General features: G+C 50.5%; 2 protein-coding genes across 6 annotated transcripts; one reads left to right on the top strand and one right to left on the bottom strand.

The window, feature by feature from the left end:
* Window positions 1-461: 461 nt before the first annotated feature.
* Window positions 462-8,068, bottom strand: CCDC157 (coiled-coil domain containing 157). 5 transcript variants are annotated; one of them, XM_030025943.2, is made up of 10 exons: window positions 7,574-8,068; window positions 6,574-6,748; window positions 4,878-5,586; window positions 3,592-3,669; window positions 3,049-3,239; window positions 2,721-2,888; window positions 2,237-2,405; window positions 1,628-1,767; window positions 801-862; window positions 462-723 (listed from the first exon to the last, which is right to left on the bottom strand). In XM_030025943.2, exons 1-10 carry the CDS (start codon window positions 7,819-7,821, stop codon window positions 486-488), a joined length of 2,178 nt encoding a protein of 725 aa, XP_029881803.1. In that variant the 5' UTR covers window positions 7,822-8,068; the 3' UTR covers window positions 462-485. The 5 variants fall into 5 exon arrangements, with proteins under 5 accessions (XP_029881803.1, XP_029881805.1, XP_029881804.1 ...); XM_030025945.2 differs by having other exon boundaries at window positions 4,878-5,583; XM_030025944.2 differs by having other exon boundaries at window positions 6,574-6,745.
* Window positions 8,069-8,356: 288 nt separating this feature from the next.
* On the top strand, window positions 8,357-22,601 carry SF3A1 (splicing factor 3a subunit 1). Its single transcript, XM_030026054.2, has 16 exons — window positions 8,357-8,551; window positions 10,638-10,750; window positions 12,530-12,734; window positions 13,566-13,823; window positions 14,270-14,344; window positions 15,065-15,215; window positions 15,700-15,893; window positions 16,538-16,655; window positions 16,769-16,954; window positions 17,327-17,448; window positions 17,623-17,865; window positions 18,544-18,754; window positions 19,541-19,695; window positions 20,534-20,635; window positions 20,856-20,927; window positions 21,871-22,601. The coding sequence occupies exons 1-16, from the start codon at window positions 8,486-8,488 to the stop codon at window positions 21,970-21,972; spliced, it is 2,373 nt and encodes a 790-aa protein (XP_029881914.1). The 5' UTR covers window positions 8,357-8,485; the 3' UTR covers window positions 21,973-22,601.
* The last annotated feature ends 628 nt before the right edge of the window (window positions 22,602-23,229 follow it).

The raw sequence follows: 23,229 nt of genomic DNA, 5'->3' as shown, positions 1-23,229 counted from the left end.
TGCCAAGGGCTCCTCGCCTGTGCGTGGGTCCATCCTCCGGCTGCCAGCCGGGGAAAGACAGCCCCAGCCCCGTCCCTGCAGCAGGGCTTCTCCTGGGGCCGCTGTGCTGAGGGAGAAGGGGACACGCCAGCCCAGCACTCTGCACCGTCACCCTCGGTTTTACCACAAACCACAGCGTTGCCCAACAGAGAGGGACAACAGGGGAAACTGCACAGACCCGTTTGGTGCCACAGGCCTGCAGAAAACAAAGCGAAGCGACAGCCAGAGAGCAGCTGGTAGTTGAGCCCCGGTGGAGCTGCTGCGGGGACCGTCTCCCGGGGCTTCCTACACCCACTGCATCCAGGCTTGACGGGACGGGCAGAGAGACCGGGTTACCTGAGGGAACGCGCCTCTATGATGCACAAAGAATAGGTAACGAGGTCCCACGGGGCAGGGCAGGTGGCTGCTCGCTGAGCACTTCATTTCTGCCTTAGTCTCACGAGCATTTATTTGCGGTAGCCACCGGCGTGGTGAGAGGAGGGGGGGCATGGTCTGCCTCTCCCCCTTGGCTCGGCGGGATTGAGCACCAGGCCCTCAGCCGGGACCGAGAGGCAGAGTCCAGCTTTGCGTGTGGAGTCTGCCGAGAGCGGCTTCAGCCGCTGGCTGCTGGGAGCTCGCTGCCGGGCCTCGTCTGCGCGTCCGTGCGTCCCTCTGCTGTCCCTGCTGCCTCGGCTGCTCGGCCGCCTGCGGGTGGTGGGAGCGGTTAGAGGGGAGGAAGAAGAGGGAAGCTCCCCAGCCCCTTCCTCTGTGTTCCTACTCACCCTGCGTCCTGCCCGCTGGCCTCCCCGCCGAGATGAGACCACAGCTGGGTCTGCGGGACGAGCTGGGGAAGAGAAGAGGGGGGGAAATTCCCCCCACTGTGTTCAGCTCCAGTCGCACCCCTTGGCCACAGCAGGGCCGATATAAAGGAGCTGAGAACCAGCCCTGGGCACCTCATCCAAGCAGCTTTTCCTGCCGACACCAGTTAAACCAGACTGATCTCCCGGTGGCACAGGAGCCCAGGCCCTGGCCCAAATGGGGTGGGCACAACCCAAAACCACAGAGCTGGTCTAAACCTAACAGGGCTGAGCTGGAGGGACTGACCCAGGGGAAGGGTGTTGCAGTAGCCCCCGGGCCTGGCCTGTCCGTGCCATTCGCTCCCAGGGAGCAAGTGACCCTCGTGAGCTGCCCCTGGCTGCAGCCTGGCACAGGGGACATGCCGGAGTGGGTCTGGGTCTGGCTGCTGGTGGCCTTGCGTTAGTTGCAGGCACCGTGCATGCTGCAGTGCCCCAGCATCGCCTTGGCCGCTGTGGCTTGGAAAGCATTAGGTGGGAACACCCTGTTCAGCTGCCTCAAGGCTAAGGTGAGCTCCCAAAGGCAGGATCAGGCCCCAGGGCAGCGAAGGATCACAGCCCCTGCCCAGCTTCATGCCCTTCTGGAAGTGGCTTCATCCAGCTCTGGCCCGTGCAGGCTGGGAAGCGGCTGCTGAGTTGTAGGGTACATTGTGCAAGACACCCCACAGCCTTTTCTACAAGGGTACACAAACGGGGAACCGGTCCCCAGGGGATGTGGGACAGCGCCAGGGGCCATGTCTTGGGTGCAGCCTCACCTTCAGCACGCCCTGCTCAGCAGCTGCCTTCACCTTGGCTAGCGCAGACCTGAGCCGCACATTCTCCTGCTCCAGCACGCTGATCCGGATGCTGTTGGCCTGCAGCTGCTTCTCCATGTCCTTGGTCAAGCTCCCAGTGCCTGCAAACAAAATATGATGTCCTCGCGACGGGAGCCAGAGCTCGGCCCACTGCTGCCCGCCTGCTCGGAGCTGTTGGCAGCAGCCCTCCTGCCTCGCGGGCAGGGTGGCTGCCCGCTGGAAAGGAGCCTGCCCCAACCAGGGAGCACCAGCACAGCCTGGGAGATGGCAGCTGGGACCCAAAACCGTGCCAGCTGAAACCACAAGGGCAAACAAAGCTCTGCCTGTGCCCTGGCCCTTGCTTTACGTCCTGGCCCAGAGGTGGGATGAACAGCACCCACGCAGGGAGGTGTGTTAAGATGGTAGTGGCTTAGCACAGCCCAGGGCCTGAGCCCTTCCTGGCTATCAGTGGGACAAATGGTGATGTACAAATAATGGTGCGGCCAGGGCCGGCAGGATCCCCTGCGAGCTCTGGGAAACACCAAAGGCACAAGGCCACTGTGGGGAAAGCAGGAGCTGCTGCCCACTCACTCTCAAACTGCATCTCAGCAGGGACGTGGAGCTCGGGGAAGAACACCAGGAGCCTCTCCCGCTCCTTCAGCTCCTGCGCCTGCTCCTCCAGCCTGGACACGTTCGCTTGCAGCTCTGAGACAGACTGCTCCAGGCTCAGCTTCTCCTGCTGCAGTGCATACAGCAGCTCCTGCGGGGCACAGCAGAGAGGCGGTCAGGTTTGCAGAGCGCTTTCCCAGATCTCGGGATGGTACAGTCTGGAGGGGGGTCCCAAAGGAGTACTTGGAACCCCCCCCCAAGGAAAGCTCCCTCCCTTTCCTTATGTGATAAGGATGTCCCATGGCAGTGGCAATGTGGCAATGTCACACCGGGTCCCAGAGTCCCCCTCCTGGGAAAACTCTGGCCATGGGTGGGGGACGGCTCCTGACACCCCCATGGCACAGCTGTGTCCCGCACCAGCTGCTCCCCAGGGAGCCCCTGACCCATGCTGGGTGCCAGCACTGACCTGCTGTGCCCGTAGCTGTTGCCTGCTCTGCTCCTGGCTCTCCTCCAGCTGCTCTGCCAGCCTGGCCTTGTCCTCTTCGGCCTCTCCCAGGCTGGCTTGCAGCTCCTCACGCTCCCGGTCCAGGCTGTCGAGCTGCTGCAGCAGGGCCCTCTGCTTGGCCTGCAGGGACTGTACAGGGCAGGCGAGCCTGCGTGGGGCTGCTGCTGCTGCACCCGCTCGCCACCAGCCTTACACCGTGCAGCAGCACCCACGAGCTCAGGCTGCTCCCACAGCGTGCGGCGGGGCTGCAGAGCAGCTCCAGAGCACGGGAGAGCAAGCCCAGCTGTACCTCTTGGTGCCTCAGCGTGCTCTCCACTTTGGCCTTCTCCTTCTCCAGCTGGGTGGTGGTGGCACTCAGCTCCTGGCCCAGGCTCTCCCGCTGGCTGGTGAGCAGCTCCACCTTCTCCTCCAGCTCCAGTACCCGGCTCCTGGCCACCATCGTGGTCCTCATCTCCTCCAGCAAGGTCGTCTTGCTGACCTCTGGGGAGACACAGCACCTTTGGCCCAGGCTCAGCAGGAGGGGAGAAGCTCCCAGATAAAGTGCCTTCAGGGGGCCCCAGGCCCTCCACAGGCCCTGGCAAGGGGGAGGCAGGTCTGACAGGAGGGCTGTGGCCCTCTGAATCTCCACCAGCACCAGCACGAGACCATTCTGGTGCTGGGTGATGTTTGGGCACTGCAACAAAGGAGGATCATCCTTTCCCCCCATTCCCACCAGCGCTATACCCGACTGATTCTGGGGGAGCCAGGAGTTAGGTGGGTGTAAAACACTCGTGAGATCGGAGCGAGGCTGGGGGAGAGATATGCCAGCTGAGTGAGCCCCAGGGGTCCTTACCCAGCTCCTGCACAGCAGCCTGCTTCACAGCCAGCTCTTCCTTTAAGGCGGAGAATCGCTCTTCCAGCAGAGCAGCTCCTAAAGCAGCACAAAAACTCTACTAATTAAACAGCACCTCAAAAAAAACTTAAAGAAGGAACCAGCAAAATGGCATTTTTCATCCAGTGATTGTATCGTGCTGTGCTTCAGCAGGGAGGAGGCAGTGACAGGATGTGGACAACCAGCTCTCGCTGTCTGGGGTTAGTCTCTGTTTTGGGTTTGTGTGGTGGGGTTTTGGTAGCGGTGGAGGGGGCTACAGGAGGGGTGGTTCCTGTGAGAAGCTGCTAGAAGCTTCCCCGGCTCCAAGTCAGACCTGCCTCGGGCCAAGGCCAAGCCCATCAGCGACGGTGGTAGAGCCTCTGGGAGAACATACTTAAGAGGGGAAACCTGCAGTGGGGCAGGAGATTGGAATGTGAGAGAAACACCTCTGCAGACAGCAAGGTCAGTGAAGAAGGAGGGGGAGGAGGTGCGCTGGAAGAGCAGATGCCCCTGCAGCCCATGGAGGACCCCATGCCAGAGCAGGGGGATGCCCCCGAAGATGGCTGTGACTCCATGGGAAAGCCCGCACTGGGAGCAGTCTGTGCCTGAAGGACTGCAGCCCGTGGGAAGGACCCACACTGGAGACGTTCATTGAGAACTGTGTCCCATGGGGGAGACCCCATGGTGGAGCAGGGGGAGAGTGAGGAGTCCTCCCCCTGAGGAGGAAGGAGCAGCAGAGACAACGTGTGATGAACTGACCCCAACCCCCATTCCCTGTTCCTCTGCACCGCTGCGGGGGAGGAGGTAGAGAAATTGGGAGTGGAGTTTAGCTCTGGAAGGAGGAAGGGGTGGGGGGAAGGCATTTTAAGGTTTGGTTTTACTTCCCATTACCCTTATTTTGATTTGATTGGTAGTAAATTAAATTGATTTTGTTTCTTCCCCAAGTTGAGTCTGGTTTTCACCCGTTACCATAATTGGTGAGTGATCCCTCCCTGTCCTTGTCTCGACCCACGAGTGTTTCTTTATATTTTCTGCTCCTCATCCCACCGGGGGCAGGGGGGAAGGAGTGAGCGAGCGGCTTTGTGGCACTTTGTTGCTGGCTGGGCTGAAGCCACAACAGTCTCACAGTGGGGAACAGCCCCAGCGCCTACCAAAATCAGTGGCAAAAGCCCTGCTTATGGTAGTAGGACAAGATTTGACCATGGACTCCATGCTTCTCCTGCAAATACCCACAGGCCTGGGCGGGGATGCTGGGAACAGCACCGTACCTCTCCGTAGGTCATCCTTGTCCCGCTCCAGCCTGGCTACAGCCTCTAAATACTCTTTGTTCTTTACTTCCAGGCTCTGCTCAGCCTCCTTCCTCTGCTGCGCTTGGGTCTCCTTCTCCACCTGAAGCAACTGGGAAAAGTCCTCAACCTGTTTCCGCAGCTTGTCCTTCTGCTTCTCTGACTCCTCCAGCTCAGACTTCAGAGGGTTGACCTGCTGCAGCAGCATCTGGAGGTGTTTGCTGATCCGGGAGAGGTCCTTGCTCTGCTCTGAGGCCCAGTAGTTCACATCCGTTGCAGAGAGGGTCATTTTCCCTGTGGTCCCCTCCACCGTGTCCTGGAACCTACTAAGAGCCGAGGGGATGTTCTGGCTCTGGCAGATGCTGGCGATGGCTTTGCCGACCTCACGGAGGCTGGCCTGTGCACTGGCACAGGTGTCGCAGGGTTCCAGAGACAACCCAGTCGTCTGCGTGGGGATGCTGCGGCTGCTCTCGGCCATGCTGCGGGCAGCCCTGGGCAGGGAGCTGCCTGAGGCGTCACTGTCTGGTGCACGGACACTTGATGACGGGCACAGAGAAGTGGACTGGGCAACTTCTGTGGAAGTTCTTAACTCCAAGACGTCAGGCAAGCAGTGTTTCAGGCGCTCCTTCTCAGGTTTCCCAGCCTGGGGAAGGCATTGCAGCGTGGGGATCTCCTTCCTGCAAGCCTTCTTCTGGTGGAGAGAGCACAGAACAAAAACAGGGCCCAGATTAAACAGAGTTGGCTGCAAATGATCCATAAGACCCCAAATACAGAGGTGTGAAGCGTGGGGACAGGACATCAGTGCAGCCAAGGGGCAACGAGGGCAGCAAGCCCTTCTCTTTGGAGAAGAGGAGTTCCCAGAGCTTGGAGGAGAAGGAGGACAGCTACCAAGCACTTGAGTTTCCTGTTTACTGTGCTCCATTACAACCAAAGCACATGACTATCAAGCAAAATGAATTTTCTTCCCACTCCCCGATGTGCGGTACAGAGGAACTGAATTTTTACAAACTGCCAGGCAGCTTTGCAGCCACCGCTCCTTTCGCAGAGCTGTGGTTTCATGACCACATGGAAGCCTCAGCAGTGAAACCTGCTCCCTGGCTCCCCTTCTTGTGACCGTCCCTTCTTTCACACCTCCTGCGCTGTCTCCTGGTTATGCCAGATGAATTATTGTGAGACTTTTCCATGAGAAGGATCATTCTGAGGAAAAAAAAAAAATGCAGGGGAGGGGCGTAGTATTTTTACCACAAATTACTTCACTGATTTGAGCCAGCTCAGCCCCACAAACAGTGGGGTCAGCAGAGCTGCAAGGGCAGCATATTGGCAGGAGGAGAATATTTTTCCAAGCCATAAGGGCAGCCAAGCTTGCCCATCCTGAGATCTGGTGGAAGCCTGGAGGAGGATGGATCCAGCAGCTGGGAGCGGTGGTTAGAGGAGGGAAGGGGCTCAGGCCAGGAGGGGACAGTGCGGGACATATGTGTCCCATCTGACACACAGGTCAGCACTTGGAGGGTCATGAGCCGGGAACACATCTGCCGTGGCCACCGTGTGCATCACGGGTTGTCCCAGAGAAGGGCTGTGACCTCAGCATGGTCCAAATCATGGGGGGGGGTGAGGCAAGGGCCATTTCCGTGATCCCTGCACTCAGCTTGTGGGGTGTCAGGGCCCACAAATGTCCCACCTCGGCCAGGAGCTGCTGGTAGAAGGCCCCCAGTTTCAGCATGCTGCACCAGTACCTCCTCACGGTCAGCCCTGCGGACATGCAGGGTCCCACTGTCTGCGCCGGGGGGACGGCTTGCTTGCTGAGCAGGTTTTCTGCATAGCCCGTGAAGCTCTGAAGCAGCAGCAGCAGTCTTCTTCGAAAGAAACGAAACACAGCTTAGAGCAACGGAGTATTTGTAATGGGGAAGAGCCCTTTGTGTTTAAGTGCGCAGTGAGCCTGAAGGGCCAGCGCCAAGGCAAAGAGGTTGTTCCCCATCCACTGGACAAAGTGAGTTTGACAAAGGAGGGTGGGTATCAGTGCTCCCGTGACCCCCCCCCAGCCTGAGTCACTCCATGGAGCAGTATTTGGTGGGATGAAAATCCTCCTGCTGGGACACAGCCTGTGCATGCTGCTTGCAGCCAGCCACTTCTGAGAGGCTGCAATTAAGCTCTCCCGAAAGATTTGGGGCACCCACGCTGCTCATATCAAACCCTAATTGTTAGGGCCAACAGCTCTGGGGGAACAGCTCATTTTTTAAAACGGAGTCGTATTTATTTCACCCAAATTGCAGAAGGCACTTTTGCCTCCCAGGCCTGTAGGCGCAGGCCTGCCTGAGTGTTTCCAAGGCTTTGGTGGGCAAGTTAATGAGTCCGCCCCCATCTGCCAGGTGCCCTTGGCTCCTGGGCAGAGCAGTGGGTTGCTCTACTCCATTGTGGCCAGCATTTGTGCCAGTAGCGCTGAGCTCTGTGCAGAGAAAGGAGTTGGGTTTTAAAACTCAGCGTAGAGCTGTGGAGCACGAGCCTGAGGTGCCAGCACACTTGCTCGGCATGGAAATGCGGGGGAAAAAAGCATCGAAAACGCTTGGCTGCATTCGACAGGCTGGATATACAACCATCCCCTTCCCTCCAGGCGGAAGGAGCCACTCTGCCAGCCAAGCTTCTTTAAAGAGGGGTGGCTGGGGTTGGCTTTGCCTTCTCACCTGTCTATCACCAGCTCCAGCAGCACCACGTGGGAGTGCTGGGTGAATTCGGGGTCGTTCTCGGCATAACTGTACCGCTCCAGCAGCGCTGTCAGGTCCAGGTCGCAGGACACTTTATCGGGGAACTTCCAGGAGGGGAAACGCACAGCCCCGGCCCGGGAGGAGACGTCGGCAATAGCTGCCTGCAGGTCCCTCAGGTCGGCCCGCAGGCTCTCCATGCAGCCGGGGTGGCCCAGGAGGTGCGCCATGCCGCTGAGGTGGCTGGATCAGGCCTGTGGGCGACGGCCTGCGACAGGGCCACCAGGCCTGGAACGGAAGAAGGAACAGCCCTACGGGGGACAGGTCGCTGGAAGGGGACCCAGCACAGTGGCCCCCGGGGCTGGGGGACCCCAGGAGGGCTGGGGGACCCCAGGAGGGACCGGGGGACCGGGGCGAGGAGGCGCCGGGCCTGGCCGGGGCCTGTGCGGGGACGCGGCGACACGGACCCGCCTGCCCGCGCCGCCGCCTGCCGCTATGGCAACGGCACAGGCCACGCCCCCGCCCGAGACCACGCCCCCTCCGGGAGACCACGCCCCCCGCGCGCCGCAATGGTACGCTCCTCATTCCTCCGCCTTTAGGGATCCCCCCCCCGCCATGTGGCGTGCTAATGGCACTCCCCACGGCGCATGCGCTCTTCCCCATTCGCCCGCCGGTGGACGGTAGCCCGGGGTCTGCGCGTGCGCCGCCCCGCGGGCCCTCGTCCCGCGACCGGCTCGTCGCCGCTCCGTCACTTCCGGCGCGCATGCGTATCGCGTCGCCAGCGGCCGCCGCCATTTCGTCCGCGGCGGTGTCGGCTTCCTCCGGTTCTCCCTCGTCTCGGCCCGGGTAGCGGTTCCGGCGGGGAAGTTCTCCCCGCCGCCCCGAAGGAGCACCATGCCGGCCGGACCGGTGCAAGCCATGCCGCCGGCGCAGCCAGCGCCCCCCGCGGAGAGCAAACCGGTGCGGGCCGAGCGGGCGAGGAGGGGGGGGCGGGCGGGCGGGCAGGCCGCGCTGAGGTGCGTGGGGTTGTTTTGGTCTCTGGTTTCTTACGCTGCCCCGCTTGTCGTGGGTTTTTTGGGGAGATGGGGGCTGCAGTTCCCTCCTCCCGTTTGCTGCTGATTTCAGTCGGTATCGCCCGCAGGTCCCCGTTCATCCGCCCTCAGCCTGCGGAGGGGGGACGGACGGACGACTGGGGGGGGTGCTATACTTCGGTATAAGGCTGAGTCCTTCCCTGGAAGCGGCACAGGGTTGTAATAGTGATGGGCGTGAGGGTTTGCCGTAAGCGATGGGAACGGCCCTGCCGCCGGGAAGAACACGTGAAAGGAATCAACACGTTCCAGTGCACTTGAGAGAGCGTAGCAGTCCCATGTTTTGCAGTACCTTCTGTAGCAGTCCCATGTTTTGCAGTACCTTCCACGGTTCTCTTCTGTCTCACCTCCACAGGAACTGCTTCCCAGCCTTCCCGAAATGGGAATACAGCTCCGACGTCGCTGGAGCTGCTGTCCTGACAGCACGTTCCAGCAGTTTCACCCAGCGGCATCAGCCCTTGTGCAGCAGTACAGCAAGCCAGTGTAGGGAGCTGATCTGACTGAATATCTGGGGTGATTTGGTGTAGCTAACACAATTAGGAGGAAAATTGTGGTTCTCCCCCCCAAAAAAAACAGTGACTTTCATGCACATAAGTTAGCAAGGCAGCTCAGCATTGTGGTTAAATAAAAACATCTCTCAAGTGTGGTGTTGCTTTATGCTTCAGCTCTTCAAGATGATGTTGTTTGGAGGGAGTGGGAATGAAAACTAAAAATATTTGTGGTATCTTTCTCTTAACACACTTTATTAAGGTTGTATTTGACTCGAGAGAGTTTTCTGCATTGGAGTCCCCATGGATTTTGCAGAGCTAGTAGCTTTACTGGTATTTTAAAATTTCTCTGACTGTCCCTGTTAAGATCATAAACATTTCCCATAGACCTGTTCTCTCTTATAACAGCTTTTCTTGTGAAAGTTGCTTGATGAGGAAAGAGGAGTGACATCTTTAGTATCCTGCAAAGAGCAGCTTCTGTTGTCTTACTGGAAGACAAAGCCGTCCACAGGGAGGGTTCTGGGATCTTAGTTTGGATCCTCCTATAATATTAGTGAGAAAAACGCCCTGCAGAGCTTTCCTCTACAACCAGCTTTTGATGTAACCACAATGGGATTAAAAAGCTATGTTTTATTTAATGTGGAGTTAATCATTCAGATTCTAGTTTCTTGTAGTCTCACAGGCCTCTAGGAACGTTCATAACTTCCAAACCTGTTTAGCAATGCTGAGTTATTCCTAGATGTGGTGTTGTAGGCATTCCCCTACACTGCCTCTTGGCTCAGCATTTATAAACCTACTCGGGGTCAAGGCTGAGATAGTAAAAATGCAGGGAAGCCTTGTTTTGGTTCCCATGGAGGAGACTTCCTTGTTGTCTGGCTCTGCCTGTCCCAGCAGCAGGTGCCCTTAACAAGCAGAAAAACATTTTCTCCCACCCTGAGAAGCTGAGGAATTCATTTGTGGGATGGGTGGTTCAGATTGTTAAACCAGATCTCTGTGTCAGGAAAAATTCAATTATTTGGGGGCTGAGGAGGGTGATAGATGCTCCTGTGTGCCTTTTGGATTGCTGTTTGGAATACTTAGTTCTTACATAACATTCATTAAGCATGGGATTGCAGAACAGTTTGTTAAGGTGTGTTAGGATTGTTACTCCCAATGTAGATGAGGAAATTGAGAGAGGAGAGAGATGACTTTTGCAATTCAACCACCTGAAAATAAACCTAGTCTGGGTTTGCAGCCTACCAGGCTATTTTTCACCCCCTGATGCTGGTATATAGCACGTTACTCAATATTATTTGAAGTTCCTTTTCTTGTTTTCAGCTTTGATTTAGGCTATTTGAATTTAGTATCTTGACTGATTGCAAACACCACAATGAAAGATGTCCACCTCTTCACCTTTTGAATAGTTGCTATAGTTGTGAGGCAGAAGTACAGAGGACTGTATATATGCATATATGTACATTTTTATTACAGCCAGAAGAGGAGCCAAAAGAGGAAGCAGCACCAGCGAAACCTGTGGTAGGAATTATTTATCCTCCTCCTGAGGTCAGGAATATTGTGGACAAGACTGCCAGCTTCGTAGCCAGGTAAACAACACTGGTGTTGTCTTGTGTTTCCTGAGATTTTCATGCTTCTCCTCTTCAGTTCTAATGTCTCTGCAGCTCCAGAAACAGAAGCAGGTCACAGTCCCGTGACTTTATATGAAGGCTTTTAAGGATTAAGTCTATGCCACTGAGACAGTGGAAAAGAAACGACAATATTTTACTGAAGAGATGTAAGAACATGCTTTGCTAGAAAAACTGTGGTAATAAATAAAATAAAGTTCTTGGCAAAATCTATAGCATGAGCTGCAATAACCAGGTAACAGTTCCTGTTCCAAATGATCTGAAGGGGAAACAAAATTCCAGGTAGAAGGGAAGCCTCATTACAGGTGCTCCATTGAGTGATGAAGCCAGGAAGAGTCATGACTGTGTTTTACAGTGTGTAGGCAATGATTTTTCCAGTACAAGGGTGCTCGCTTGTTTGTTGAGCCCTGAGGTTAAGTCCCATCCCTGTTTGTGTACAGCTTGGTCAGCTGTGTCAGCGGCTGGGATGTGTGGTCGTCCAAGCCTCAGTCATCTCTCTCTCCCTTGATAGACAGAGGGAGAGAAGTGCATACCTCCAGAGAGTAGTCTGGTCCTCTCTTAGGATGGATGAGCTGCCCGTGATGTGTATGGGATTTTTTCCCTTGTTGACTGTAGCAGATTGATTAGCGTGAATATAGATGTCAAATTTAGGGGAGGAGTCTAAAAGTTGAATAAATTTTACTCATTTGGGCTTCTTCCATTTGCCTAATGTCATCATTCTGCAAGTGCAAGTTAGTGCTACGCAGGCCATCTTCCTTTGCTGTTTTTTGATGCTTAAGTATTTCTAGCTGTCTTAACACGATGTGAGGTCTTAGGGGACCAGATCTTGCTCTTCCTAGGAGCGTATGAGTAGCACACAAGGTAAATACCCCTCAGGTGGCTGTGTGAATTCTTAACCTTCATGGCATCCAGACAGACTGAACGCTGCATGCCGTTACCTCATGAAAAAGGGGTGGTTGTTGCTGCTGTGGATTTAAGACAATTACTAAATGCTGGTCTAATCAAAGACATTTACTGTGTAACTGATCTCTAAAATGCTGCCAAGGAGCGTTGGCTTCCTTTGAGGATAAGGAAGGGGCTGTGTTTATGCTTTGGTATTATAGAGACCTCCTCTTTTGGAAGAGGCAGAGGTATCCAGAGAATATGAAGAGAAACATGCTATAGCAGCTGTTAACTTTCTCAAACTACCCTGAAATAAATGGCTTGCACTTTGGATGGGAGGAATGGATGTTACCTGAACTAAAACTTACGGCTCTCCTAACTGCAACTCTCCAGCATGGTCAATCTCTGCACAGGCTGATGGTTACCTACTTTTTTCCTTATATGAACTTTCTGGAAATGAAACTAGTCTTAAAAGCTTGTTAATAGAGCAAATAAAATTGATCTAGTAAGTAACTTGTAAACTTCATCCAATAAACTGTCAATCCAATAAATGACCTTTTGTTTGTGTGTAGCCAAATGAGATTGTATAGCACTTGTTAGCGTGAGTTTTTAACTGTCTTAAGAAATATTCACTGTGAAGTGTTATAGACTAAATTAGGACAAATGCCTTTAACTTGTGTGTGTACAGATGGCTGCTACGTTGGGTATGAGTTACTTAGAAGTAAACTCCTTCCATGTAGGAGAGAAAATTGTCTTCTGAGGGGCTGATGCATCAACACATCTTACTATGAAAGAAACAGACATTTACACTTGAATTGGTGCCCATTCATCTAAACAATTTATCTTTTTCCTCCCCAGAAATGGTCCAGAATTTGAAGCTCGAATTCGTCAGAATGAAATAAATAACCCTAAGTTCAATTTCCTGAATCCCAATGATCCTTACCATGCATACTACCGGCACAAAGTCAGTGAGTTCAAAGAGGGTAAAGCACAGGAGCCCTCGGCTGCTATTCCCAAGGTCATGCAACAGCAGCAGAGTGCTCAGCAGCAGCTTCCACAGAAGGCAAGTATTCCTTTTTGCTTTGGTCAAGAAGTTGGCTTCTGACTGACCGTGTCACATCCTAATGTTAAGCAGGAGGTCTGAAAGACAAGGCAAATGATGGAGTTAGTTACCCATTTGCAAAAAAGACGGCACTGGGAGGCTTGGAGTTTAGTGTCTGGGACTTGGTTTTGATGTAGATGTGCATCCTCTAGTTGCTGGTAACACAAAGTCGTTTGTGAAAGAGCCGATATATTATTCTACTTCGTCTGTTTTAATTACTTTTAGTTCTGTGTTGACTGATACACTACTTACACTAGTGGTCGCTCAGACTTTATGAGTTTAGGACTCCTGCCATAGGCAAGTCTTTAGAATCCCTTGGAGTTCAGTTTGGGCTTGTTGCATGCACTGTTTTGTAGAAACATTTCCTTTTTTTATTGCTGGCAGGATCAACTTCCCCTTAAAACGTGGAGTACAAAATGTTGCTAATCTTGTTTAGTTGTGCCTTTATACCTACTGGATGGAAAAAGGGCACTGACTGAATCCGAGTCTTTTACATGCTTTGCATGGCCATCAGTCACACTGTGTGGTATTGGCTGTCCTGGAGGATTATAGTGAAGTCCTGATAATTTCCAGTTTTGTTAGCTGTTGGAGCAACATCTTTTTTTATAGTACACCTAAATACAGATGTCCAGATATACCCTGTGGTACTAATTGTTCTCATCCTTGCAGCTGCCAGGATGTCTAGACTGATGTTGTTTTCCTGTAGCAGCTAAGGGAAAAATGAGTTCTCCCAAGTGTTTGGTAACGGTTTGTTGAGGGCAGTCACTGAGCCATCTCTGTTCTGCTCTGCAGGTGCAGGCCCAGGTGATCCAGGAGACAGTTGTTCCGAAAGAGCCACCTCCGGAGTTCGAGTTCATTGCAGATCCTCCTTCAATCTCGGCCTTTGACTTGGATGTGGTGAAGCTAACGGCACAGTTCGTGGCTCGGAACGGGCGGCAGTTCTTGACTCAGCTGATGCAGAAAGAGCAGAGGAACTACCAGTTTGATTTCCTTCGCCCCCAGCACAGTCTCTTCAACTACTTCACTAAGCTGGTTGAACAGTACACAAAGGTACTCTTGGCAGTTTATCTGTCAATTTGATTCCTTCAGCAGCAGTACTGATTTTTGAAGACTACCAAAGCCCTACAAAACAGCCAGACTAGAAATATGTGCAGCTCCAGAAGTCCATCCTTTAAATCTCACTCTTTAAGTAGAGTGGGTATCTCATACATTGTCGGCAATGTGCAGCACTGAACACGGTGGGCTGTTATTTAAATGTACCAGACATTATTGTAATATAAGTAAAAGTTGTGGTTTTTTAAATATAGAGGGTAGTTGGAAGGCCAAGAGTGAATATTTTTAAGTGCAAGTGTAAGCAGTAGGAGGGTTGCAATAGACTGAATGAAATGTAGTCCCAGGGGTCTGCTGATATTTTTATCAGGTGGAAAGAGAATAATTGCTTTCAAGGAGGCTTTGGCAAAAAGAATTGTCACCAACTGTCATGCAAAATGTTTCAGATCTTGATCCCACCGAAAGGCTTACTCCTCAAACTCAAGAAAGAGGCCGAAAATCCCAAGGAAGTCCTAGATCAGGTATTGCATGAAAAATTTGCAAAATTGCTAAGCATTTCAGTTATGTTTTGAGTTTTTTCTCTTTGCATGTTTCTGACTTATTGGCAGCAAATGTAAACGTACAGAGGATAGGATGTGGCCCCTGTATTCACTTGAATACAGGGTACTCAAGCTTGCCTTTAAACCACTAGCTAGTGTTCGTATTGGGGGAAATTTACTTGTGGCAGCATAGAGGCATAGATAGTGCACAACCCTTTTCCAAGCGCTTTACAAAGAATGGTTGCCTCTCAGATGACTTCAGTGTGACACCTCGGTCACTTACAGTCCTTCCAAGCTGTTCTTTATTACTTAGACTTCTGTCTTCATCACAAAGACCGCTTTTCCTTTGGAAAGGCGGCATTACAGGGTTGTAATAAAGTATCTGTGAATTGTTTGCTGGCTGTGAATCTTCAGTGATAGCAGAGTCATGTCATACATGGATGGCCTGGTCCTGGCTCAAGAAGTCTGCAGTTCCAGCTTTAGAAAACCACTCTGCAAAGCTGGTGCAGTGCATTACTCAGTAGGCAAACCTATGGTTTCTAAATGAAATACAAATATTTCTTTGTTGTGCCAGGCCTCTGAAATAGCGCTTGTGTAACTGCCCTGAAAGGGTTGGTAGCGTAAACTTTTAGGTGCTGTAGAGATGACTGTGATGTGTTTCTTGTCTGACATTTGGTGTGTGCTTTATGTCTGCTTGTGCAGGTGTATTACAGAGTGGAGTGGGCAAAGTTCCAGGAGCGAGAGAGAAAGAAGGAAGAGGAGGAGAAGGAAAAGGAGCGTGTTGCTTATGCCCAGATTGATTGGCATGACTTTGTGGTTGTGGAAACAGTTGACTTTCAGCCCAATGAGCAAGGTACTGAAGTCGAGCGTTGTAACCTCTATGAAACTCTGCTCCCTTTGAGTAGAGGGACTATGTCCTGAAATGCTATTTTTAGACAGTCATTGGGTTTTACAGCTGCATATCCTTCAAAGATGAAGGACAAAGCCTTCTAGTAACTGTGCAGGGCTGGGTTTTTTTCTGGAGTCAGTAATGTTCTCATTGAACGAAGTCCAGGACTGCATCAGTGTCCACTTTTCCACTTCCACCAGGACAGTGGAACTTGTCCCACTTTCTAGTAGTGCTTTCACCTAGAAGTACCTTCATCTTCATGTGTCAAGCTGATGTTGGTCTGTATAGACTCCATCCATTCCCTTCTATATACCTTGGCTCCCAGGAGATTCTGATGCCACTGCTGTGTAAAGAAACTGCTTTTCATTCAAGAAACTGATATTTCTGTTTGTGCATTGAGCAACGAAATGGGATAGAGAAACAGAAGCTCTTGTTTTCTGTGTTGTAGGGAATTTCCCTCCTCCCACCACTCCAGAAGAGTTGGGAGCTCGAATCCTGATCCAGGAGCGTTATGAGAAGTTTGGGGAAAGTGAGGAGGTAGAGATGGAGGTGGAGTCAGATGAGGAAGATGAAAAGCAAGAGAAAACAGATGAGCCCCCAACCCAGCTGGATCAAGACACACAAGTGCAGGATATGGATGAGGTAACTAGCCAACAGAATCGGCATTACTTTTATCCTGTAAAGTTTGTGTGCTTTATGATGCCCTTCATTTTCACTGTAAGAAGTTCCTCAGTTTCGTGAGGAAATGAGATTTCCTTCTGGTGGAATTTCAAAACAACCTGGTTTTGCTGGAATATAGGGTTTTTTAAATGTTTTCCATGACAATACAATTTCCAAGAGAGAAATCCAGTAATTTTGTCACCTAATGGTGTGGATTTTATGTTTCTGTGATCAAGCCTTTTGGACTTTCTTCTGCACAGAGTCTGGAACACTGAGAGATGACTCATATTAGACTCTTCCTCTACCCACTGTATGTAAGCTGTTTTTCTGGTAACAAGGAACAAGAGCATGGTTAACCGTAAGCCCCTGCTTGCTGTGCTGTGGTAATGTGGAAGCTGAGGAGTACTTGCTTCCTCTTCTGGGTCCACTGAATATCTGAATCATGATTATCCAGAGGAACCACTGTAGCATAGGTGTCTAGAAGCAAAATAGCTCTGTTGCTTTGAAGCTGCATAATCAGTTTGTCCAGCGCTGCATAGGGTTTCTATGCCTTTCTCAAATCTTGTGGGGGAGTATTTGACTACAGGAACTTGGTTATGATTTTTTTTCCCCCCCCCCTAAATAAGGGCTCAGATGATGAAGATGAAGGTCAGAAGGTTCCTCCTCCTCCAGAAACCCCAATGCCACCACCTCTTCCTCCCACGCCAGATCAGGTCATTGTGCGGAAAGATTATGATCCCAAAGGTAAATCAGGCTGGTGAAGAAAAACATTATTTTTTCCTGAATAATCACAAAAGTATTTGTTTCTAGGCTGCATCCTCTGATGTGTTTTTAATAGTGTGGTTTTGTTTTTCTAGCTTCAAAACCATTACCACCCGCCCCAGCTCCAGATGAGTATCTTGTTTCCCCCATCACTGGTGAGAAAATCCCTGCCAGTAAAATGCAAGAACACATGCGAATTGGTCTCCTGGATCCTCGATGGTTGGAGCAGCGTGATCGATCCATCCGTGAAAAGCAGAGTGATGATGAGGTCTATGCCCCAGGTCAGCTTGAGTATCTGACACAGCTTGCAAAACCAAGTTCCTAGATGAGTTCTGTGAACTCTTAGTGCACCCCCTCACTGCCCCCAGGTCCTACCAATAAGGACCATCTTAAATGTAGCTTTCTGTGTGATGTCCTCAGTGTGCTGATGACGTGGATACATTTGTCATTAGTACATTGAAGCCTTTCTATAAACTTAAAGGCAAAGAGCATTCATTAGCTGCTGCTGACCAGCCATCAGCTGCAGTCTCTTTTTAGAAAGAGCAACACTCGGCTATTAGGTACCAAATAATTTAAAGATCATTAACAGAGGCTTGATCATGTTTGACTTCGATTATATCACTTGAGATAAGAATTTCTCTTTTTGCCTGCAGGTTTGGATATTGAAAGCAGCTTGAAGCAGCTGGCAGAGCGCCGTACTGATATCTTTGGTGTAGAAGAGACTGCCATTGGTAAAAAGATTGGTGAAGAAGAAATCCAGAAACCAGAGGAAAAGGTACAGTGGAAACTGTGGGGTTTTTTAACAGATTTCTGTAGTATTATGAATGCTTAGAGAGACAGGAGTCGTTTGAACTTTGTTCTTGCTGTAAAGCTGCTCTCTTGATTTATTTGCAGCTCACGTTGCAGTCTGGACAGACTGGAGTTACTCTGATTTATTGTATCCTCTCAGGTGACCTGGGATGGCCACTCGGGCAGCATGGCCCGCACACAACAGGCTGCTCAGGCCAATATTACTCTCCAAGAGCAAATTGAAGCTATCCATAAGGCCAAGGGACTGGTGCCAGAAGATGACAGCAAGGAGAAGATCGGTCCCAGCAAACCCAATGAAATGCCCCAGCCACCCCCTCCTTCCTCGGCATCAAATCCACCAGCTAGTGCTCAGCCTATCACATCCGTGCCTCGTCCACCCACAGTAAGTGTTTGGGCTTCCAAAAGCAAACGGCTGTGGCCGTGGTTAATTAGAACAGAGTCCTGGTCAATTGTTATAACAGCAGGGCGCTGGCTTAGAAGCAGATTTTGAGTGAAGTTCATGTTTCTGAATGACTCTTAAACCATCAGAGGAACTCTGTTGAACTTGCTGTTAAAAATGGAAAATAAGGCTTAGGTGGAGCTTTTCATCCTTAGAGGTACCAAAGAGACTTGGTCAGATGGGCAGTGAGATCTTGGAGGAAGGGAGTATGGCTAACAAAGGAATGGGTGGGGGCCTTTTCTTAGGTGTAAAAGGTGTGGTGCAGAACAAAAGCAGCCGCAGGTAAGAAACGTTGACAGGTGACTCACTTGCCCAGTGTTCCTCCCCCAAGGGTTCCGCTACATGACTCTGAAATAGCTCCTTCTTTAAGATTGCTGCATGGCTCATGGTCTGATAGCTGAGTGGTGAGGGAAGGAAGAACCGGTTAATCTGTTAATGAGGCTTCTGTGCCTGTTCACAGGCAGCTTGGGCTGGCCATACGGTGGGCTTGCTGAGGTCCTCAGCAAGTCTTTGGCCAGCAGAAGTCCTCTGTGTGTTGCCCCAGTTATTTTAATCAGGATTGTGAACAGCATTGAGTTTTCCTGCATGCATCTGCTAAGAAAAATTACCCTCTCTCTCCAGATGCCCCCTCCCGTTCGTGCTGCTGTTGTTTCTGCAGTTCCAGTCATGCCTCGTCCCCCGATGACTTCGGTTGTCCGTCTGCCTCCAGGATCCGTCATAGCCACCCCCATGCCACCGATAATCCATACCCCACGCATCAACGTTGTCCCCATGCCGCCCTCTGCTCCTCCCATCATGAGCCCCCGCCCGCCTCCCATGATAGTACCAACAGGTCAGTAATTTCAGCTTTTTCTGGTTAATTGTCAGCTAATTCCTGTATAATGTGGACTTGAGCTTTGATTCTTTTTTCCTTTTGTGCCTCTGCTAATGGTGTGTAATTGGGATTGCAGACCCTAAGTCCCATCATTAAGAATTTGGGGGTCTTTGATATGACTTACCTAGCAGTACTGGTTTTGGGCTCAGACTCCTCCTGCAGCATGAAATAGAGAGAATTGTCTCGCCTGTTTTATGTCTGTGTCCCCGCAAGCCTGCCCAGGTGAAGATTGAGAATCCATGCTGCTTTCCAAAAGGAACCAGGGTAAAGAGGAACTGCTAGCACCTCACTGGGTGTTACAACTTGTTACAGAAGTTGCTGCTGCAGGAGGAAAAGCTGTTGTCTGGCCCCTTTCCTCACAGCAGCTTCATAGCATTGGGTGCTTTTAAGTTGAAAAGCACAATGTAAAAAACAAGTCTTCCTTTTTTTTTTTTTTTTTTTTTTTTTTTTTTTTAAATTGAGGTGCTGGCACCGCTCTGCATGCCAAACCGAGAGTGTTTTCTTTTTTGCAAGATCTGCAGGAAGCTCTTATGGCTTGTTGTCTTTTCCTGGACTGTTTCCCAATATAAAAGATCTAACGTTTGAAGTTTGCATGTTACTGTTGGTTGTGTTAACTTCCTCCATGTATTGTGGCATTTATTTTCAGCCCTTACTGGTCTGCTAAAAGTTTTTACATAAGGGAGTGTTTGTTGTATACTCAGTGGATGACTGCAGGTCATGTTGTGTCCCCCTGTCCCGTTTCAGCATTTGTTCCTGCGCCTCCCGTGGCTCCGGTTCCTTCCCCAGCACCAATGCCTCCTGTTCACCCGCCACCACCGATGGAGGATGAGCCAGTCTCAAAGAAACTGAAGAGCGAAGATAGCCTGATTCCAGAGGAGGAGTTTCTGCGCAGGAACAAGGTACGTGTGTGGGCTGGCTGCTTGTTGAGAAGCGCTGGAGTCCTGACCCCTCTGGGCTGGTCAGCCTCCTCTGCCCAAAGAGGATGTAGAGCCAGCTCACTACACAGAGGGGAGCTGATGTGCCAAAGTACTTCGCAAGGGAGTGACTTTCTGAGATGGCTCCTTCCTACTGTCAATTCCTGAGCAAACTAAACTGCTTTGTGTTTTACTGGAGAGAGCAATGCAGCACTACACACAGAAGTTCAGTAAGATAGTGCTCTTCTGTAATTAAGGGCAGTGAGAGGTAGGTTTATAGGAATGTAAAGAGGAATTAAAGCTGCTAATAAGCTTTTAAGCAGAGGACTGCTAAGCTGGAGATGCAAGGAGATTTAATATATCAATGTCAGCACAATAGTATGGTAATGTGGTATATTCCGTAACAACATGAACTAAATGTTAGACTGAATTCCTTCCTGAAGAGTGCCATCATTGTGGGTTGAGTTTTAAGTCTTTTAAGAAGGCTGTATGGTTTTCCTGGATGTCTGCACAGAGAAGCTGTCTCCTGTTTAATGCTTCATACGTTCACTCTGTAACACTGTGAATGTGTGTGATGCTTGGTGAATGGCATGCAACAGGAGGGACTAATGAGAGAAATCCAACTAAATGTTTTATTTTGGTAGCAGTGAAGTAACTTTCTCAGTGTTGAGGCAAATACATTTCTGTGTGTTTACTGAGAAGTTGAGATATGTGGCTGGTTTTGGAAATAAATAATTTGTCTGCCGCTGTGTGTCTATAAATAATTTGTCTGCCCACTCTTTTATCATAGTCCTGTAAGAGACGTTATCTTTGTTTCCTCTAGGGTCCGGTCACGGTCAAAGTCCAGGTTCCCAACATGCAGGATAAGACGGAATGGAAACTCAACGGCCAAGTGTTGGTGTTTACCCTGCCGCTCTCAGACCAGGCATGTAGCTTATTAACCTGGTCTCTACCCCTTCTTGTTTTGCTACCAAGTTTCTTCGCTTTGAGAATAGCAATTGACCTGCATGGCAGGAGCTATAAAACTCTGGGTGTTCCCCACACTGCAGCCTCTTGCCCAGCAGGGTTGCGTGGCTGGGGGAGCAGTGCTGCCCATCGGTACAGTGGGGAAAAAAAGCCTGAGCAAGGTCTTTGATTCTTCCTAGGTGTCTGTTATAAAGGTTAAGATCCACGAGGCCACAGGGATGCCAGCTGGGAAACAGAAGCTGCAGTATGAGGTGGGTAAAAGCCCTTCAAATCCTGTTTGTTAACTTCAGTGCTTTCTCACACACAGACTGATTTTTTATGAGAAAAACTTGTAATGTACCTACTGAGATGCTGGGAGGAGCAGAGGGAATGGTTTTCCTGTCCGTACAGCAGACTTGGTTACAGAACTGCACACTGTTGCAGCAGGACAGGCCTTTAATAGGTGGCATCAGTGGATCTTTGCATTGTCACTGCTGCAGATGAGTCCTCTAAGCTTGATGGCTTTCTCTGAAATCAGCCGATTGTTTGATTGGGGTTTTTTGACATTTAAATGCAGCCGTCTGCTCCCACTGATCTGTCGAGTGTGCTGTGGAAGGTGGGCGAGAGCACCTTGAAACCCTGAGAGCTCTGCAAAGACTTTCTCCAAAACACGGAAGGGAAGAGATGTCTCTCTCTTCCTCTCAAGACTGGAGCTGTTAGAAGGGCACCCTTCCTTTTTAATAACTTGTTTCCAGTCATGCATGTGCTCAGGCACAACCTGCTGCCTAAGCAGTGAACTTTGTGCACTTACCTCCTCGGGAGTTCATCTATGGGCAGATACTGTATTAACCCTTAGCGAGGAAGGAAGCTTATCTGATTTTTTTTAAGTTAAAAAAAAAAGGGGGGGGGCAGGGAGTGGAGCCTAAATAACTTCACTTGTTGTGGTGACTGTCTTTATCTGTATGTTTGTAAAGGTATATGGTGTATATTGTCTGTTTGTACTCTTGCATTGTTCCCAGCATACCCACCTCCTCCAGTACCCATCTTCTGAGACCCTGGGATCTCTCCAGGGTTTTTCAAAGCCTGCAGCACTCTGTCATCACCCTGTTCTGAGAGTACAGCCAGGAGGGCTTCATCTGTGTGGGGTTTTGTGGGAAGGGAACATTAAGATTTCTGGTGTAACTGTTTTATTTTTTTCTTTTCTCCTCCCCTCAGGGCATCTTCATCAAGGATTCGAACTCCCTGGCTTATTACAACATGACAAGTGGCTCTCTGATTCACCTGGCACTCAAAGAAAGAGGAGGCAGAAAGAAATAGGAGCTGTGGAGCCGAGAGACGTAACATGGCTGCATTGCCACTAGCGTAACCCCAACCCTTCGAATCCTCCAGCCTTTTAGGGGCTACTGCGACTGCCTGCCAGCTCTAGTTTGAAAAGAGAGACTACGAACCCCATGTTTGGGTGGCTGATGAGAGAGGGGAAGTTGATAGAGCCCTGAAATGTGTAAATGTAGTGACCTAGTATGTAACTGCAGCAGTCTGTTAGTGATCAATCCTTTGCTCGAGTGCTGTCTCTCCGTTGAATTCCCTTGTGAAGCAACATTGAGGTTGTGCCCAGCATAGTCTAGATCCATCTTTGAGGGATTTACACTGACCAAGAACATCATCTGTCTGACTACAGTGCTTGCTGCTTCATTTAACCTTTTTCTAATCGAAAATTTCTTCCTTCTCAACATACTTACTAAACCCCTTGTTCTTTCTCTGTCTCGGATGTATCTGCAAGAGCCTCTTGCCTTGACCCTGACTTGGAAATTTATCCTCCCTCAGCATGAGTGTACGTGGCTGTTCCCTGCGATAAAGGAGATCTGGGTCTGTGCATGCTGAACAGCTTCGTGCTGCTTCTGTACAGCCTGTGATTTGTTTTAATAAACACGCATCTCGGTGCGGGATTCTGTCTGTCACAGCTCTCGTTCCTTGGGTTTTAGGTTTTTCAGTTGGAGGTATGCCTGGCTTCAGAGCACTTGGGTGGGTTGTGGGGAAATACATCGGGGTTTTGTAATTAGGCAGTTTACTACAGGAAATCCTTTTATTTTCTAGGAAAGGCTGCAAGAAAAGGGTTTTGTTAAAATTTCCCTAGCGCTACACAGTTATTCCTGAACGTGAAGCATGTATGTATGAATACTTATGTCTGTGTATGGGGGCAGAAAGACTACTTTGAACTTGGTGAGAATTTCATTGGAAAACGTGTTTTACACTTTATATCATGCAGCTGGCATCTCTTGGTTCTGGAGAGCATACAGATCCGGAAAACATATTATTCCTGTACCTTCAGTCAGAGCTGTGTTGCAGTTTGACAGAAACATAACACAGAGCAAAGTTAATCAACAGAGAATTGGGTGCCAAGGAAGAGGCGGTTGTCTGTGATTTGGGTATCTCTGTTCTTTTGGGATAATCCAAAGCTGTGGATTTTTTTTATTTTTTTTTTTAGTGGTGTTCAGGCATTACAGGAACATCCTGTTTACCTTATTCTGCGCTTAGGGGAGAGAGAGAGATGAAGCAGGAGGGAAGAGCCAGCAT

This window comes from Aquila chrysaetos, chromosome 9 (assembly GCF_900496995.4).
Source record: "Aquila chrysaetos chrysaetos chromosome 9, bAquChr1.4, whole genome shotgun sequence".
NCBI lineage: Eukaryota > Metazoa > Chordata > Aves > Accipitriformes > Accipitridae > Aquila > Aquila chrysaetos.
Note: the sequence above shows the minus strand (reverse complement) of the source record. Positions and strands in the feature narration are given on the sequence as shown.